This window comes from Coptis chinensis, chromosome 5 (assembly GCF_015680905.1).
Source record: "Coptis chinensis isolate HL-2020 chromosome 5, ASM1568090v1, whole genome shotgun sequence".
Taxonomy (NCBI): domain Eukaryota; kingdom Viridiplantae; phylum Streptophyta; class Magnoliopsida; order Ranunculales; family Ranunculaceae; genus Coptis; species Coptis chinensis.
The window spans coordinates 64,473,535-64,485,793 of record NC_141460.1 but is presented as its reverse complement, the minus strand read 5'-3'; the positions used below and the strand labels follow the sequence as shown (position 1 = coordinate 64,485,793).

Below are 12,259 nucleotides of genomic sequence, written 5' to 3'. Positions count from 1 at the left end.
CAATGGATGGTTAAACGTGGTCAACGTTGTCAACTAACGGTAGGAGGACCTAAAGCTAATAAACGAAACAATTTGGATCCAACGCAAATACTCCTATTATTTGGGGGACCTAAAGTTAAATTGCCCATCTAGTATTCCCAGTTTCTTGTTATTTAACCAACTGAATATCAGTTCCCAAATAAAGACATTCAATTATGATTAACTAACTGGAGTACCGTATGTTTCCATCTTTTGATTTTATGAGCATGATTAGGGTTTTTTTAGGGTATCTTGCATGATTAAGGTTGAAATATTTAACGTACGATCACAATATAGAAATTGCCTAAAGTAATTTTGATTACGCACTGTAAAAACTGCCAACATACGTATGTGACATTTCCAGCTCTTGATAATGAGTGATCACTGATCAGGGAGTTGGCAAGTGAAGTCTGTGTTTTGTTGGTCGGCTGGAGGGGAGCTGAACAGTTTATTTGACACACGTATGTGACATTTCCAGCTCTTGATAATGAGTGATCACTGATCAGGGAGTGCAAGTGAAGTCTGTGTTTTGTTGGTCGGCTGGAGGGGAGCTGAACAGTTTATTTGACACTAGAAAAATGATTGGGGATGCAGCATGCGGGAATCGAACCCGGAAACTTGGGATATATATTATATTACCTACTTCTACATCATAATTATAAAATTAGTCTGGGCTGCATCCCCGTTTATAAAGCCGAAATTAATTCTATTTAAAGTGAGACATGGATAATGGTTTTGGGCATCCCCAGTCCAGGTCTAATGTCTGCCCAAGCTCGAGCCCAATTCAAAGTGAACTTCAGAGCGGGGCCAAAATCCTACAAAGTAATGAACTCGGAGACGTAAAAATCCTACAAAGTAAAAATGACTAGTTCAAGAAAAGATGACCTGCTTGCAATGCACTGCCCAACAACACACATGCACCCTGGAAATCTCTTAGTCATCTCCTCAAAACTCCAACGCAGACCCCAACGTCCATTTACCCAAACCCAATCAAGTGGATACGAAATTACAAATCTAGCTATATTCTTAAAATCCCAGATTCTTCATAGAATTGAAACCATGCAGCAGTCTCGTCCACAAAACAATTGATCATTAGACAGTTACACCTATGTCCACTTCTTTCTTTCTTATAACTGTACCTGTTTCTACCATTCTACTTACATGAGGATTCACTGTATTTCACAACTATATCATTCAGAAGTGAGCAGAAAACTAGAAAGGAAAAAACCATTCAATTTGAAAGTCATACAGTATCTATACCATAGTGGTCATTGGTGGTGTTTGCCCGAGAGACGCCATTTCTAATCTGTGTGGCAATGTCCTTAACCACACCAGGGCCGTGTGGTATGAACACCGAAGTGGACTTTGAACCTTCCCCAAGCTCCTTCATTGTGTCAAAGTACTGGGTCATCAACACCATATCCATGACTTCCTTGGATGATGTTCCTGGGACACTCGAAGAGAAGTCATGCACACTGTCCCCCAGTCCGTCCACGATAGCCTGGCGCTGGCGAGCAATACCAACCCCAGCTAGGAATCTGGACTCTGCCTCTCCCTCAGCCCGCTTGATATGCAATATCTTCTCTGCTTCGGCCTTATCATTTGCAGCATCACAAAGTCTAGCAGCTGCGACAGTCACAAGATTAGTTGGAAAAACATTTCACTTCTAATTCATTGAATATTATAATAAATCTAGAAATGGAATCTCTCCTAAGCATAGCCTGGACGGCAAAAAGACCTAAGACAAATTTTCAACAATAATACTTTTAAATATTCGGTCCAATAAAAGCTAACGGTAAAAATCACGATATCGTGTTTTCGGGTATAATCTTAATATATTTCTTTAAAATTCGGCTATATATTTTACATTTAAAATTTTGATATATAAGTATATAACGTTTTTTATTTTTATTTTACAATTTTATTCATGAAAAAATAATACAAATGTCATTTTATTAGCCAAACCTTATAATTCGTGAATAATTCGAATAATTCGCAATTATAAACCCAACCAATTCGCTTAATTAAACCGTATCATTCAAAAATTAAGCGTATTATTCGTTTTATTAAGCCAAACCTTATAATCGAATTTCTAATTACTAGCTATGCTCCTAAGACCACTTTTTCGAGTACCCAGAGATAAATTTTCAATCTTCTCCACATTTCACACGATATAAATACATTTAATTGATCACATTATCATTTCTTTTTTGTTCATAAAAATATCACAACAAAACTAAAAATACATGATAATCGTGAACTGGCATAAATAGTATTTCATCTTTCATATTTAAAGTTTCCTTTCACATAACAATTTTCTGGTAAGTGAAAGGAAACTTTCATTAAGAGGATATAATAGAATAAGAACAAGAACTTGGCAATGCTATAAACTGAGCAACAAAGCCTACCTGCATTAATCTCATTCATTGCTCTCTTCACATGTGAATCAGGTTCAATATCCACAATGAGAGTCTCGACTATCTCATAACCATATACAGACATGATCTGCAATATGGACAAAGTCCGAATTTTCTTTAATAATACAAGTTCAGACTTGAAAGACATACTGAACAAATTGTTTGGTGGTTAGATAACTAGAAAATCTTGCTACATTTCCATCCTATATTATCTTTTCATTAAAAAAACTTTTATTTAAAGCCAATTTATTTTTTGATCAGTAATAAAATACATTCTATCAGTACAGAAGAATAAGGAAACAAATAAGACATTACCTTCTCAAGATCGCGTTCGACAGCTTTTCCTATATCACTCTTCTGCTCAAAGGTTGAATCCAGGTTTAACTTTGGTACAGTTGCCCTGATAACTGAAGGAAAAAAAACAGTTCGAGTCTTCCATCAATAGTTTGCCACCATATATTCCTCAATTAGTATTGGTTTTAAAATCTTGAAGATGCTTGTAATTTTTTACACAATCAAATATAAAAATATACATATGTATGTGAGCGAGTAAAATTAGGAATTGGACTTCTTGATTTGAAGTTTACAGGCTTATTTTTCACATGGTCTAATAACTCTGTTGGTAGGGCAAGAATTGTCTAAAATTGACAGGTGTCTGGTAAACTCTCGGTGGTTGTCTCAGTTTGTGGCCACTGAAGCTGAGTTTCCACCCCATGGTGTCTCGGATCATAGTCCTATTCTTCTTCAGTGGTTTGACTTCAAACAGAAGGCTAGCCCTTTCAGATTTTTTAACACCTGGGTGCTTCATCATGAGTTCAAGGATATCCTACATGAAGTTTGGAATCAGCAAGTCATAGCAAATCCTATGTATATTCTTCTCCAGAAATTGAAGATTCTAAAATTAAAGCTTAGACCCTGGTCAAAGCTTTATTTCTCAGCTCTTCACTCTAAAGTCATGAAGCCCATGAGCTGCTTTTCAAACTCCAATTTATGATTCAAGCTGATCCTTTTAATGTGGAGCTTGCTATAAGGGAGAAAACTGCTATGATTAACTATGGACTGATCCTTCGGTAAAGGAACAAGCTTTTCTTCTAGAGCATGGAAGGAAATTCTCATTCTGCTTTGTCATGGAATTCTCTGTTTCAGAGAACAACTTCTACAACAAAAACAACTTGTCTTAAAAGCTTCACGCTTTCATATACTGATGGGGTTGCTTTGGTTCCACGAGATATCATAGATGAAGGTATTGAAGAGTGGAAGGATGTCCTTGTAGGCTATTTCATGGACAAACGCCTAGCTTTTCCTTATGTGAAACGTTTTCTTCAAAAAGTCTGGAAACTTAAGGGTACTATGGATATCACTACTGACCGTGACCTGTTTTTCATTAACTTCTCAGTTGATGAAGACAAGCAAATGGCTCTTGAGGGTGGTCCTCTTTTTATTGCAGTCAAGATCTTTGTAATCAGGCCTTGGTCAGTAGAAGTTGAGGTCCTTCAAAACAAAACTCAGACAGTTCCAATATGGGTTAAGCTTTCCAACGTTCCTATGGAACTCTGGCCCTTGAATGGATTATCGTTCCTTGCTAGCTTGGTGGTTGGACCTCAATGCATGGATGATGCCACTGCTAAGAAGGAAAGACTTAGCTTTGCTAAGGCATGTGTAACCATCCCAAGCTCCTTTAAGTATCCTAGTTCTGTACCAGTTGATGTTGGTAACAGAGTTGTTAACATTGGGCTGGAATACCCTTGGAAACCACCAGCATGCTCTAAATGCAATAGATTTGGGCATATAACCAGTAAGTGTGATAATGAAGTGGTGAATGTGTGGAAACCTTGAGCAGAGAACAGTGTAAATGAGGCGTTAGTTTCTACAGAAGTACTAGCACCTAATATGAGGGTAGATACACAAGCAATTGTCCAAGCGCAAGAAAATTCTCCAGCAGTGCCTATTCAAAATGCTAGTCATTTGGAAATCAATAATCGAAATTTGGTGGGGGCTGTTAGAACTCATGTGCGAGCTATTGAAGCTTCAGTGGGGAGAGTAACTGAGGGGTTTAGTACTCCTATTGCTAATACTACGGCGACAAGACACTTTTATGATGGCAGGTCAGAGAGTGTTGCACCTGTGAATGTACAAGGATCAGGCCCTCAGTTGAGAACGAAGGGCCCTAGTGGTTCATCTCACCCAATGACTAATAATAATGGAGTTGTTAACACTCCTTTCAGTGGTAATCAAACCTTGCAAGATCAATCAGGGGGTGAGTGGATTAGTGTAAGAAGAGGTGGTTCACAGAGTAATCAAACTTCTGGAATGGGTGGAATTAGTATTCCTTCACCTGTCACAAGGACTAACAACTTTCAAGCACAACACAAAACTCCTGCTGCTAGCACAAGTGGTACGAGAGTAGCAAGCACTTCAGCTCTAGATGTAGGGCAACTGGAAGAAAACACACCAGTATCTAGAATTAATGTGAATAGTAGTGTGAACAGAGAGAACGAATCTCAGCATTTTGCTGTCGAGAAGAATACTTTTGAGTTGCTAGCAAGTATTGAAGATGAAGGAATTTTTAATTCGGACTTGAATGTTCAAATGGAGACAAACTCAATCAATGGTAGCTTTTTTAGCATCCCAGCAACAGGTTCAAGCTGAAGTCCTTCAAGTGATGACATTCTTGGAGGGTAGCAGGAAAGAGGATCAAAGAGAATTCACTTCAGTTTTGAGCAAAACGAAAGCAAATAATGCCAAAAGAACTAGTAGGTGGAAGCAAGCTCATGTTTCTCTACCAAATACTAGATCGAAGTTACAACCTAACTAGGTTAGTAACTAAGAGGAGATGGTCCAGCTGCTAGAACCTTATGGTGTATGAAGGGTGATCATATTTGATAAATGAGAGGCCCTTCTTTGCGTACTATAGTAGCTTTGATTAGCTTTTTCCCAAGGTGGTAGTACATAATACACTATGCAATTACCCCTTGTTTAACTCAGATTTGATTAGTGTTGTATGTATTTCTTTGCATAGGAATACGTTAACACTATCCCCCCCCCCCTCTCTTTTTTCTTTCTTTTCTTATTTCTTAATACAAAAGTTAGCTTAGCTCACTTAGAAAAAAATATGAACTTCTTGCAAAAGCTGAGAATGTGGAATTATCTAAAAAAGTTTCTAATGACTGGTTTACAAAAGGTGATAAAGGAACTGCTTATTTCTTTAATTGTCTTAAAGAAAAAAGAAGCAAGAACTCTATCTGCTCTCTTACAGCTATGAATGGTGAACACCTTAACACTCAACAACAGGTGGTTACCGAGATTCTAGACTTCTATGAAGGCTTGTTAAGTGATAGCTCTGAACTGCAGGTATCTCATGAATTCTTTCAATCTCTTAAAGTTACTAATTCTTTACCAACTGATGTGTCTATAAGTCTGGAAGCAGTGGTTACTCCAGAGGAGGTAAAACTTGCTTTGTTTGCCATGGAGGATTCAAAATCTCCTGGCCCGGATGGATACAATGCCTTCTTCTTCAAGCATTGTAGGGAGACAGTTAGAGATGACTTCACAAAAACAATTTGAAATTTTTTTAATACCAATAATCTTCCCAGGGGTGTGAATGCTACCTTAATATGTCTGGTTCCCAAGACGAAGAATCCTACAAGGGTTGATGAGTTCAGGCCTATAGCATGTTGTAACATCATTTATAGGTGCATCGCGAAGATTCTCACTAACAGGCTCAAGAATGTTATTGATTTCTTGGTAGCTCCAAATCAAACTGCCTTTATTCCAGGAAGAAATATTCAAGATAATCTAATACTATCTCATGAACTCCTTCGAGGTTATTGCAGGAAGAGACTCTCTCCTCGGTGCTCTATCAAAGTTGATCCAAAGAAAGCATACGTTATGGTTAATTGGGATACTATCTCTGCTATGCTGACCAAGTTCAGATTTCCCGAAAAGGTTATCCAGTGGATTCTCATTTGTATCACCACTCCTCATTTCTCTATCATGGTCAATGGGTCGGCAGAAGGTTTCTTTAAAGGAAAGAGGGGACTTCGACAAGGAGACCCATTATCTCCTTACCTTTTTGTGCTTGTAATGGAAATTCTGGGGAGTCTTCTTCAAAAGGGCATTGATTCAAAAAATGTTAATATGTTTTGCTGATGATTTGTTAATCTTTGCTAGAGCTGACCATGATTCTCAGAGGTCGATTAGGCACATTCTGAATGAGTTCACTTCTGCTTCTGGCCTCCAAGTTAATAACTCAAAGACAACTATCCTCATTGGTGGCTTACAAGGCAGAGATGCTGAACTATTAGCAGACAGTGCCCAGTTGAAGCTTGTTACTCCTCCTGTAACTTATCTCGGTGTTCCCCTTGTCGCCTCAAGACTCGAAATCAAAGATTGCCTTCCCCTCATTGAGAAGGCGACTAGCAGAATCACCGACTGGAAAGCAAAAATGTTGTCTCATCCTGGAAGAGTTCACTTGGTTCAAGCTATTCTCCAATCTTTCCATGTGTACTGGGCAAAGTCTTTTATTCTTCCTAAAATGGTGTTGGACAATATTACTTGCATATGTGCCAAGTTTATCTGGAGTGGCCCTGAGATGGAAAACAAGATGCACCAAGCTAGCTGGGAAACTCTATGTAAGCCCAAAGATGAAGGTGGTCTCAATTTTAAGAACTTGCACAGATGGAACCAAGCTGCGTACATGGGCTTGGTATTCAATATTGCAGAGAAGGAAAAAAGCTTGTGGGTTTATGAACAACATATTAAGAACAAAAGATTTTGGACTATGAACTGCCCAAAAGACTGCTCTTGGACCTGGAGAAATGTTCTTAAATCTAGAGCTATGGCTGCCAACTTCATAAGGTCTAGATAGCAAATGGTTGAGACACTCTTCTATGGCACGACTTGTGGTGCTCTTCTGTCCCTGTTTCTCTTAATACTCACGCTCAGCTTGCCTAGAGCACTTCTTTTCCCTCGGATGCCAAGGTGAGTGAGTTATTGAATAATGACCAATGGAATCAACACATCAATTCTGTCCAAGATCAGGAGCTCAAGATGCAGATTCTATCTACTAGCATCCATTCTCATCTCCCTGAGGATACCGTTGTTTGGACACCTAGTATCATTTCTCTACTAAGTCGGTGTATGCCGCTATCTCAAGGACACAACAAAAGGGTCAGATGGGCTTCTCTTACTTGGGGCAAACTAGTCCACCCTAGGCACTCTTTCTGTGTATGGCTATTATTTTCCGGGAGTCTTCAAACTCAAGATAGGCTCATGTAACTCACTCTGAATGTTGTCTATGCCATGGATCTCGGGAAAATTCTAAGCATCTGTTTTTTGAGTGTCCGTATTCAAAAGAAGTGCTTAAAGGAGTGAACCTTGTGCTCAATGTCACGACAAACTCATCCAATGCCAACAGAGAATGGTCAAGCATCTTCAGGTTGTGCAAAAGAGAGAGAGAGAGAGCCTTCTTTTGTGCAACAGTAAGTGGCATATGGACGGAAAGGAATCGAAGGAGATTTCAAAATGTTCCCCAACTTTCGCCTGACAAACTTACTCAGCAGATTATAAGTGAAACAAGGATATACTTACAAGCTGAAATAAAGGAGAGTATCGACACACTTGAAGTTAGAGTACTAATGGCTAAACTGAGAATTCAAATTCCATTGGTAAGCAAAACTGTTAGATATTGTATATGGTCAAACCCGGAAGAGGGGATAGATAAACTGAATGTGGATGGATCGGTTAGTGACAATGGAGCTGGGATTGGTGGTACAATCAGGCTGAGAAATGGTGTCACTGTCTTGCCTTTCACTGGCAGTAGCAACAAGGAGTCGGTTCTTTTCCAAGAGCTGAATGCAATTCTTATAGGTCTTCGAGGCTGCCTTTTGGTTGATCAAAATAAGGTGGGTGCTTGTTGCATCTGATAGTTTGAGCACTATCAAGGCTATTACGAGGATTGAAAACCCTCCCTGGCAGTATTTGAGTTTGGTAGTGTCCATTCAAAACATTTGTCATCTCTTTGATTCAGTAGAGTTTAATCATGTATATAGGGAAACAAATAGGGCAGCGGACTACTTGGCTTCCCTAGATGTCCCTAATGATAGAAATGAACAAGATGTGATAACTTATTTCCTTCCACCTCTCACTGAGCGCCTTCAGAATATTGTAAGAGAGGATGCATAGGGAAAAGTTTATATAAAGCTTATCTTTCAAAGAAAAAAATCAGGAATTGGGAACTCATAAACAAACAAAAATCATCCCACGTAATTTTCCCACTGGACTCATACTTTGACCTCTGCTTATGTGGCCCATGTAAAAGTCTCCTAAAAACTTTGCTATTTCGAGGATGACCTCATCAACATATTGGTCATCTCCAGAACATATCAACCCACTATAAAACTTGTAATCACATCAAAGGTACTTTCACGTTAACAACGTATACACGAACAAACAAAATTCAATCAAATCGATAGAAGATAAGTGGACAAAGTATGCTTAAGATGTAACATCAATAAAAGCCCAGAACTCCATTGACTTGTAATATAGTTAGGAATTTCATAATGGTTTGATCTATATTATAGGGTGGACACTCTACAAAATGAAGAGTTTGTCATCCTCATCAAAGGTGAACCTCGTAACCTACAGTAATCTTTGAAATGGGTAATCTGAGAAAAATAGATTAGCCCACTGTAAACTTCTCATGATATAAACGGATCCAACAAAACAAGAAAGCCGCCTGGAATTTCTAAGCTGTAAAATGTCAGAAGTGCGGGTTTAAAGGGCCGGACTACCTTCTATTAGAAATTCTATGATAATGAGGAGATCCTTATAAAAGGTCAGCTTATCCTAAACTTTTTGTGGGACAAGTGAACTGAGGTCAATAAGAGTCCAAATTCTCACGTTCACTGATCCATGTTGTTTGAAACTCAAACAGAATTGCTAGGAAGAATCACATGTAGACAAACAAAGCTATGTAAAAATAGCCAAAAGAAAATCTTAGGCATGAAAATAGAGTAGGATAGCCTATGCATGTCTCACACAGAATAAAATAAATGTGAGACAATTAACAAATTCCAAACATCCTAGTATAAAAAAAAATAAAACATTTTGATATTTTTCTTGGATCAATAAATTTTAATTATATTAATTCAATTCTAAAAGGTTACACATCACAAGTTACATATAGATCTTAGGTAGCACGAGGCTACTCGCTCATACCCACCCATCCACTTAAGTTACAAGAGTATCCCAATTAAATATAAAATCTACACAACGCACTCCTTGGAAGCTTGGACACACACTAGCCCACTCAAACAACACTTAATTTATTTCTTCCATTATCTTGTGTATTTATTTATCTTTGTGCTCAAAGATCCTTTAAGTTTCTCTCATTACATGAAGTCCACACAATCGCACTAGTAAGATGATCCGGAAGCCACTTCGACTTGGTAGACAACGGACTCGCGATCAATTTCTTCACCAAGCCTTCTCTAACATTTAATGGTGGACACCAAGTTTTAGGTTTATGGAATGAGGTAGAATCGTTCCAAACACTGTTCGCAATTGGACAAGTGACAATAAGATGATCAATACTTTTCTCCACTCCTTTGCAAAGTGAACAAAGGTTCAGAGGATTCATACCCCTTCAATTAAGATTACCAATAGTTTTGATCCTTCCCAAGTAAAAACAAACCAAGAAAAAAAGGTCACTTGAATGGGATATACTTCTTCAAAATCTTTTTAAGTTGGAAATTAAAAAGCCTCTCTATAGCATCAAAATGTTTCAAGGTAAACTCATTTGCCAAGACTAAGTAAAAGGATTTCATGGGAAACCCATATTTCTTTTCCCAAATCCACTTCCTTGAGTCCATCTCCCAAGATCAGCTCTAAGAAGGTCTCGAAGTTCTCCATCTCCCAATCATTAAGGCCTCATCTAAGTGACACGTTCCACACCACCCCTTCAATACTCCTCTCCAAATAATCCAATAACAAGGCTTTCTTATTGCACGCCAAACAATTAATGTTACTAACTTGTTCCCCAAGTGAGGATTTCCCACCCAAACATCCTCTGAAATGAAATGATCTCACCGGTTCCGGGTAGAAAATTCCCTTTTTTTTTAACTTGTCCCGTACAATTGCAATACTCCTCCAAAGAATCCTCAAAAATGGGTTACTCAGTTCCTTTAACGACCACGAGGTCTCCTCCTCTCCATACTTATCCACCACCACTCTCTGTCATATATGCTCATCCTTCTCACTGTAACTCACTATCTCTAAATTTATTTTGCTAGAAAAGCTTTGTTCATGAGACAGATGTGTTTACAATCCAAACTTCCTATACCATTTAGCCATGTGCCTCTTAGGCTTCCATTCCACCCCACCCCATATGAATCTTCTAGATAGCTTCACCAAGTGCTTAGCCACACGGCTACATCTTTACGGATCAAGAATAAAGATCAAAATAAAAATAAAGTTTTAACATCGGCACAAATAAGGTTGCTGGAAATTCTTCCACTATCCATTGGACTCTTAGCAGGAGGGGGATGGTTGCGGCCATTAGTGACATGAATTCGGTTGGGTTATGTCTTCACTTTGAGTGGTTGTAATGTTAGTGCCTCCTTATGGTATAGATTTGTTGAATGTTCGAGGATGGAGCCTTTGATGTTTTGAACCTCTTCTAACTAGTTTCCTTCGTGAACAAAAAACAACAAAAGTGGAAGAAAGAAAAATAAACTTGCGCAAACCAAGAAGGTGTATAGTTAACCTAGGTTTTGTCAAATTCTTTCAATTGATATCTATCCTGTGTTTTCCATTAACACCTTCAAGTAAGAATATCAGTTTATGTTCATAACATGCAACCAAGCATATCTGTTAGATACATAACATTTCATAAAGTATAGCAGAAACTTTACAGTAGAAACCCATTAAAAATGTAGTATACCATCTACTTACTTATGATTGTAATAGGCATTCAGGGATCTCCTTTATGTATATATATATAATATTCTAAAAAAGTATAGCAGAAAGTTAAGATATCTCATACCATCAAAAACATAAGCTTTAATCTGAGATTCACTATCGTTCAGCGTATAGAAGGCATTAACTGCTTTTTGAGCAACTGCACGATAATGAACGGATGCAACGACAGTAACAAAAACATCATCCTGAAAATGCACAGTAAAATGACTGTCACATTTTTTAATCAATATAATAATTAATTCACAATCCAGTACAACAACACTCACAAACCTTTGTTTTCGTTTCGCAGCGAACATCAAGTTGCTTGACACGCAGTGAAACATAACCGGCTACCCGGGTTACAAACAGCCAAGGCAAACAATGACAGCCCGGGTAAAGGATATCATCAAACTTGCCAAAAGTTTCTTTAATTCCTAAACTTGACTCGTTCACTTGCACACAACATAAAGCTTGTCCCATCTTTTTCAATTTCTAAAAGTGAAATAAATCCTAGAATTAATATTTAATGGTAATTAAGCAGCGTTGGATGCGACAATTCGTTTGTTATATTTGACTAGTGGGTGGGTGCCCGGCCCACGTAAATTGGGCCCATGTTATACGTACACATACGGCTCGGTTGTATATCTATCTATATATATATATAAAAGCTCGCACCTTACCTCTCTCCTCACCATATCACTCTATTTTTCAAACCGTGCATTCTCATAAACTCCTAAAAAAAAAGCAACTTTATAAATTAGTTTGACCTCCCTAGATTTGCTACTTTTCTCCTTCTTTTTTATTCTTTATTTATTTGGTTCTCCTAATCTCTTTTTAAAAGCGAATCCTAATAAAATAACAAATCC

At 38.1% G+C, this 12,259-nt stretch overlaps 1 protein-coding gene across 1 annotated transcript; it reads right to left on the bottom strand.

Moving 5' to 3' along the window:
* Nucleotides 1-1,041: 1,041 nt before the first annotated feature.
* LOC147498333 (hypersensitive-induced response protein 2-like) lies at nucleotides 1,042-12,026 on the bottom strand. Its single transcript, XM_086560362.1, has 5 exons — nucleotides 11,685-12,026; nucleotides 11,479-11,599; nucleotides 2,751-2,842; nucleotides 2,427-2,523; nucleotides 1,042-1,644 (listed from the first exon to the last, which is right to left on the bottom strand). The coding sequence occupies exons 1-5, from the start codon at nucleotides 11,871-11,873 to the stop codon at nucleotides 1,262-1,264; spliced, it is 882 nt and encodes a 293-aa protein (XP_086416488.1). The 5' UTR covers nucleotides 11,874-12,026; the 3' UTR covers nucleotides 1,042-1,261.
* Between the last annotated feature and the right edge of the window lie 233 nt (nucleotides 12,027-12,259).

What these genes read in the sequence shown, in the direction of transcription:
- LOC147498333 (XM_086560362.1), bottom strand. Translation starts at nt 11,873, where the DNA reads ATGGGACAAGCTTTATGTTGTGTGCAAGTGAACGAGTCAAGTTTAGGA. An exon ending in GCTGCGAAACGAAAACAAAG is followed by an intron (nt 11,600 to 11,684) that starts GTTTGTGAGTGT and finishes GTGCATTTTCAG; the next exon opens with GATGATGTTTTTGTTACTGT. An exon ending in AATGAATGAGATTAATGCAG is followed by an intron (nt 1,645 to 2,426) that starts GTAGGCTTTGTT and finishes TGACTGTCGCAG; the next exon opens with CTGCTAGACTTTGTGATGCT.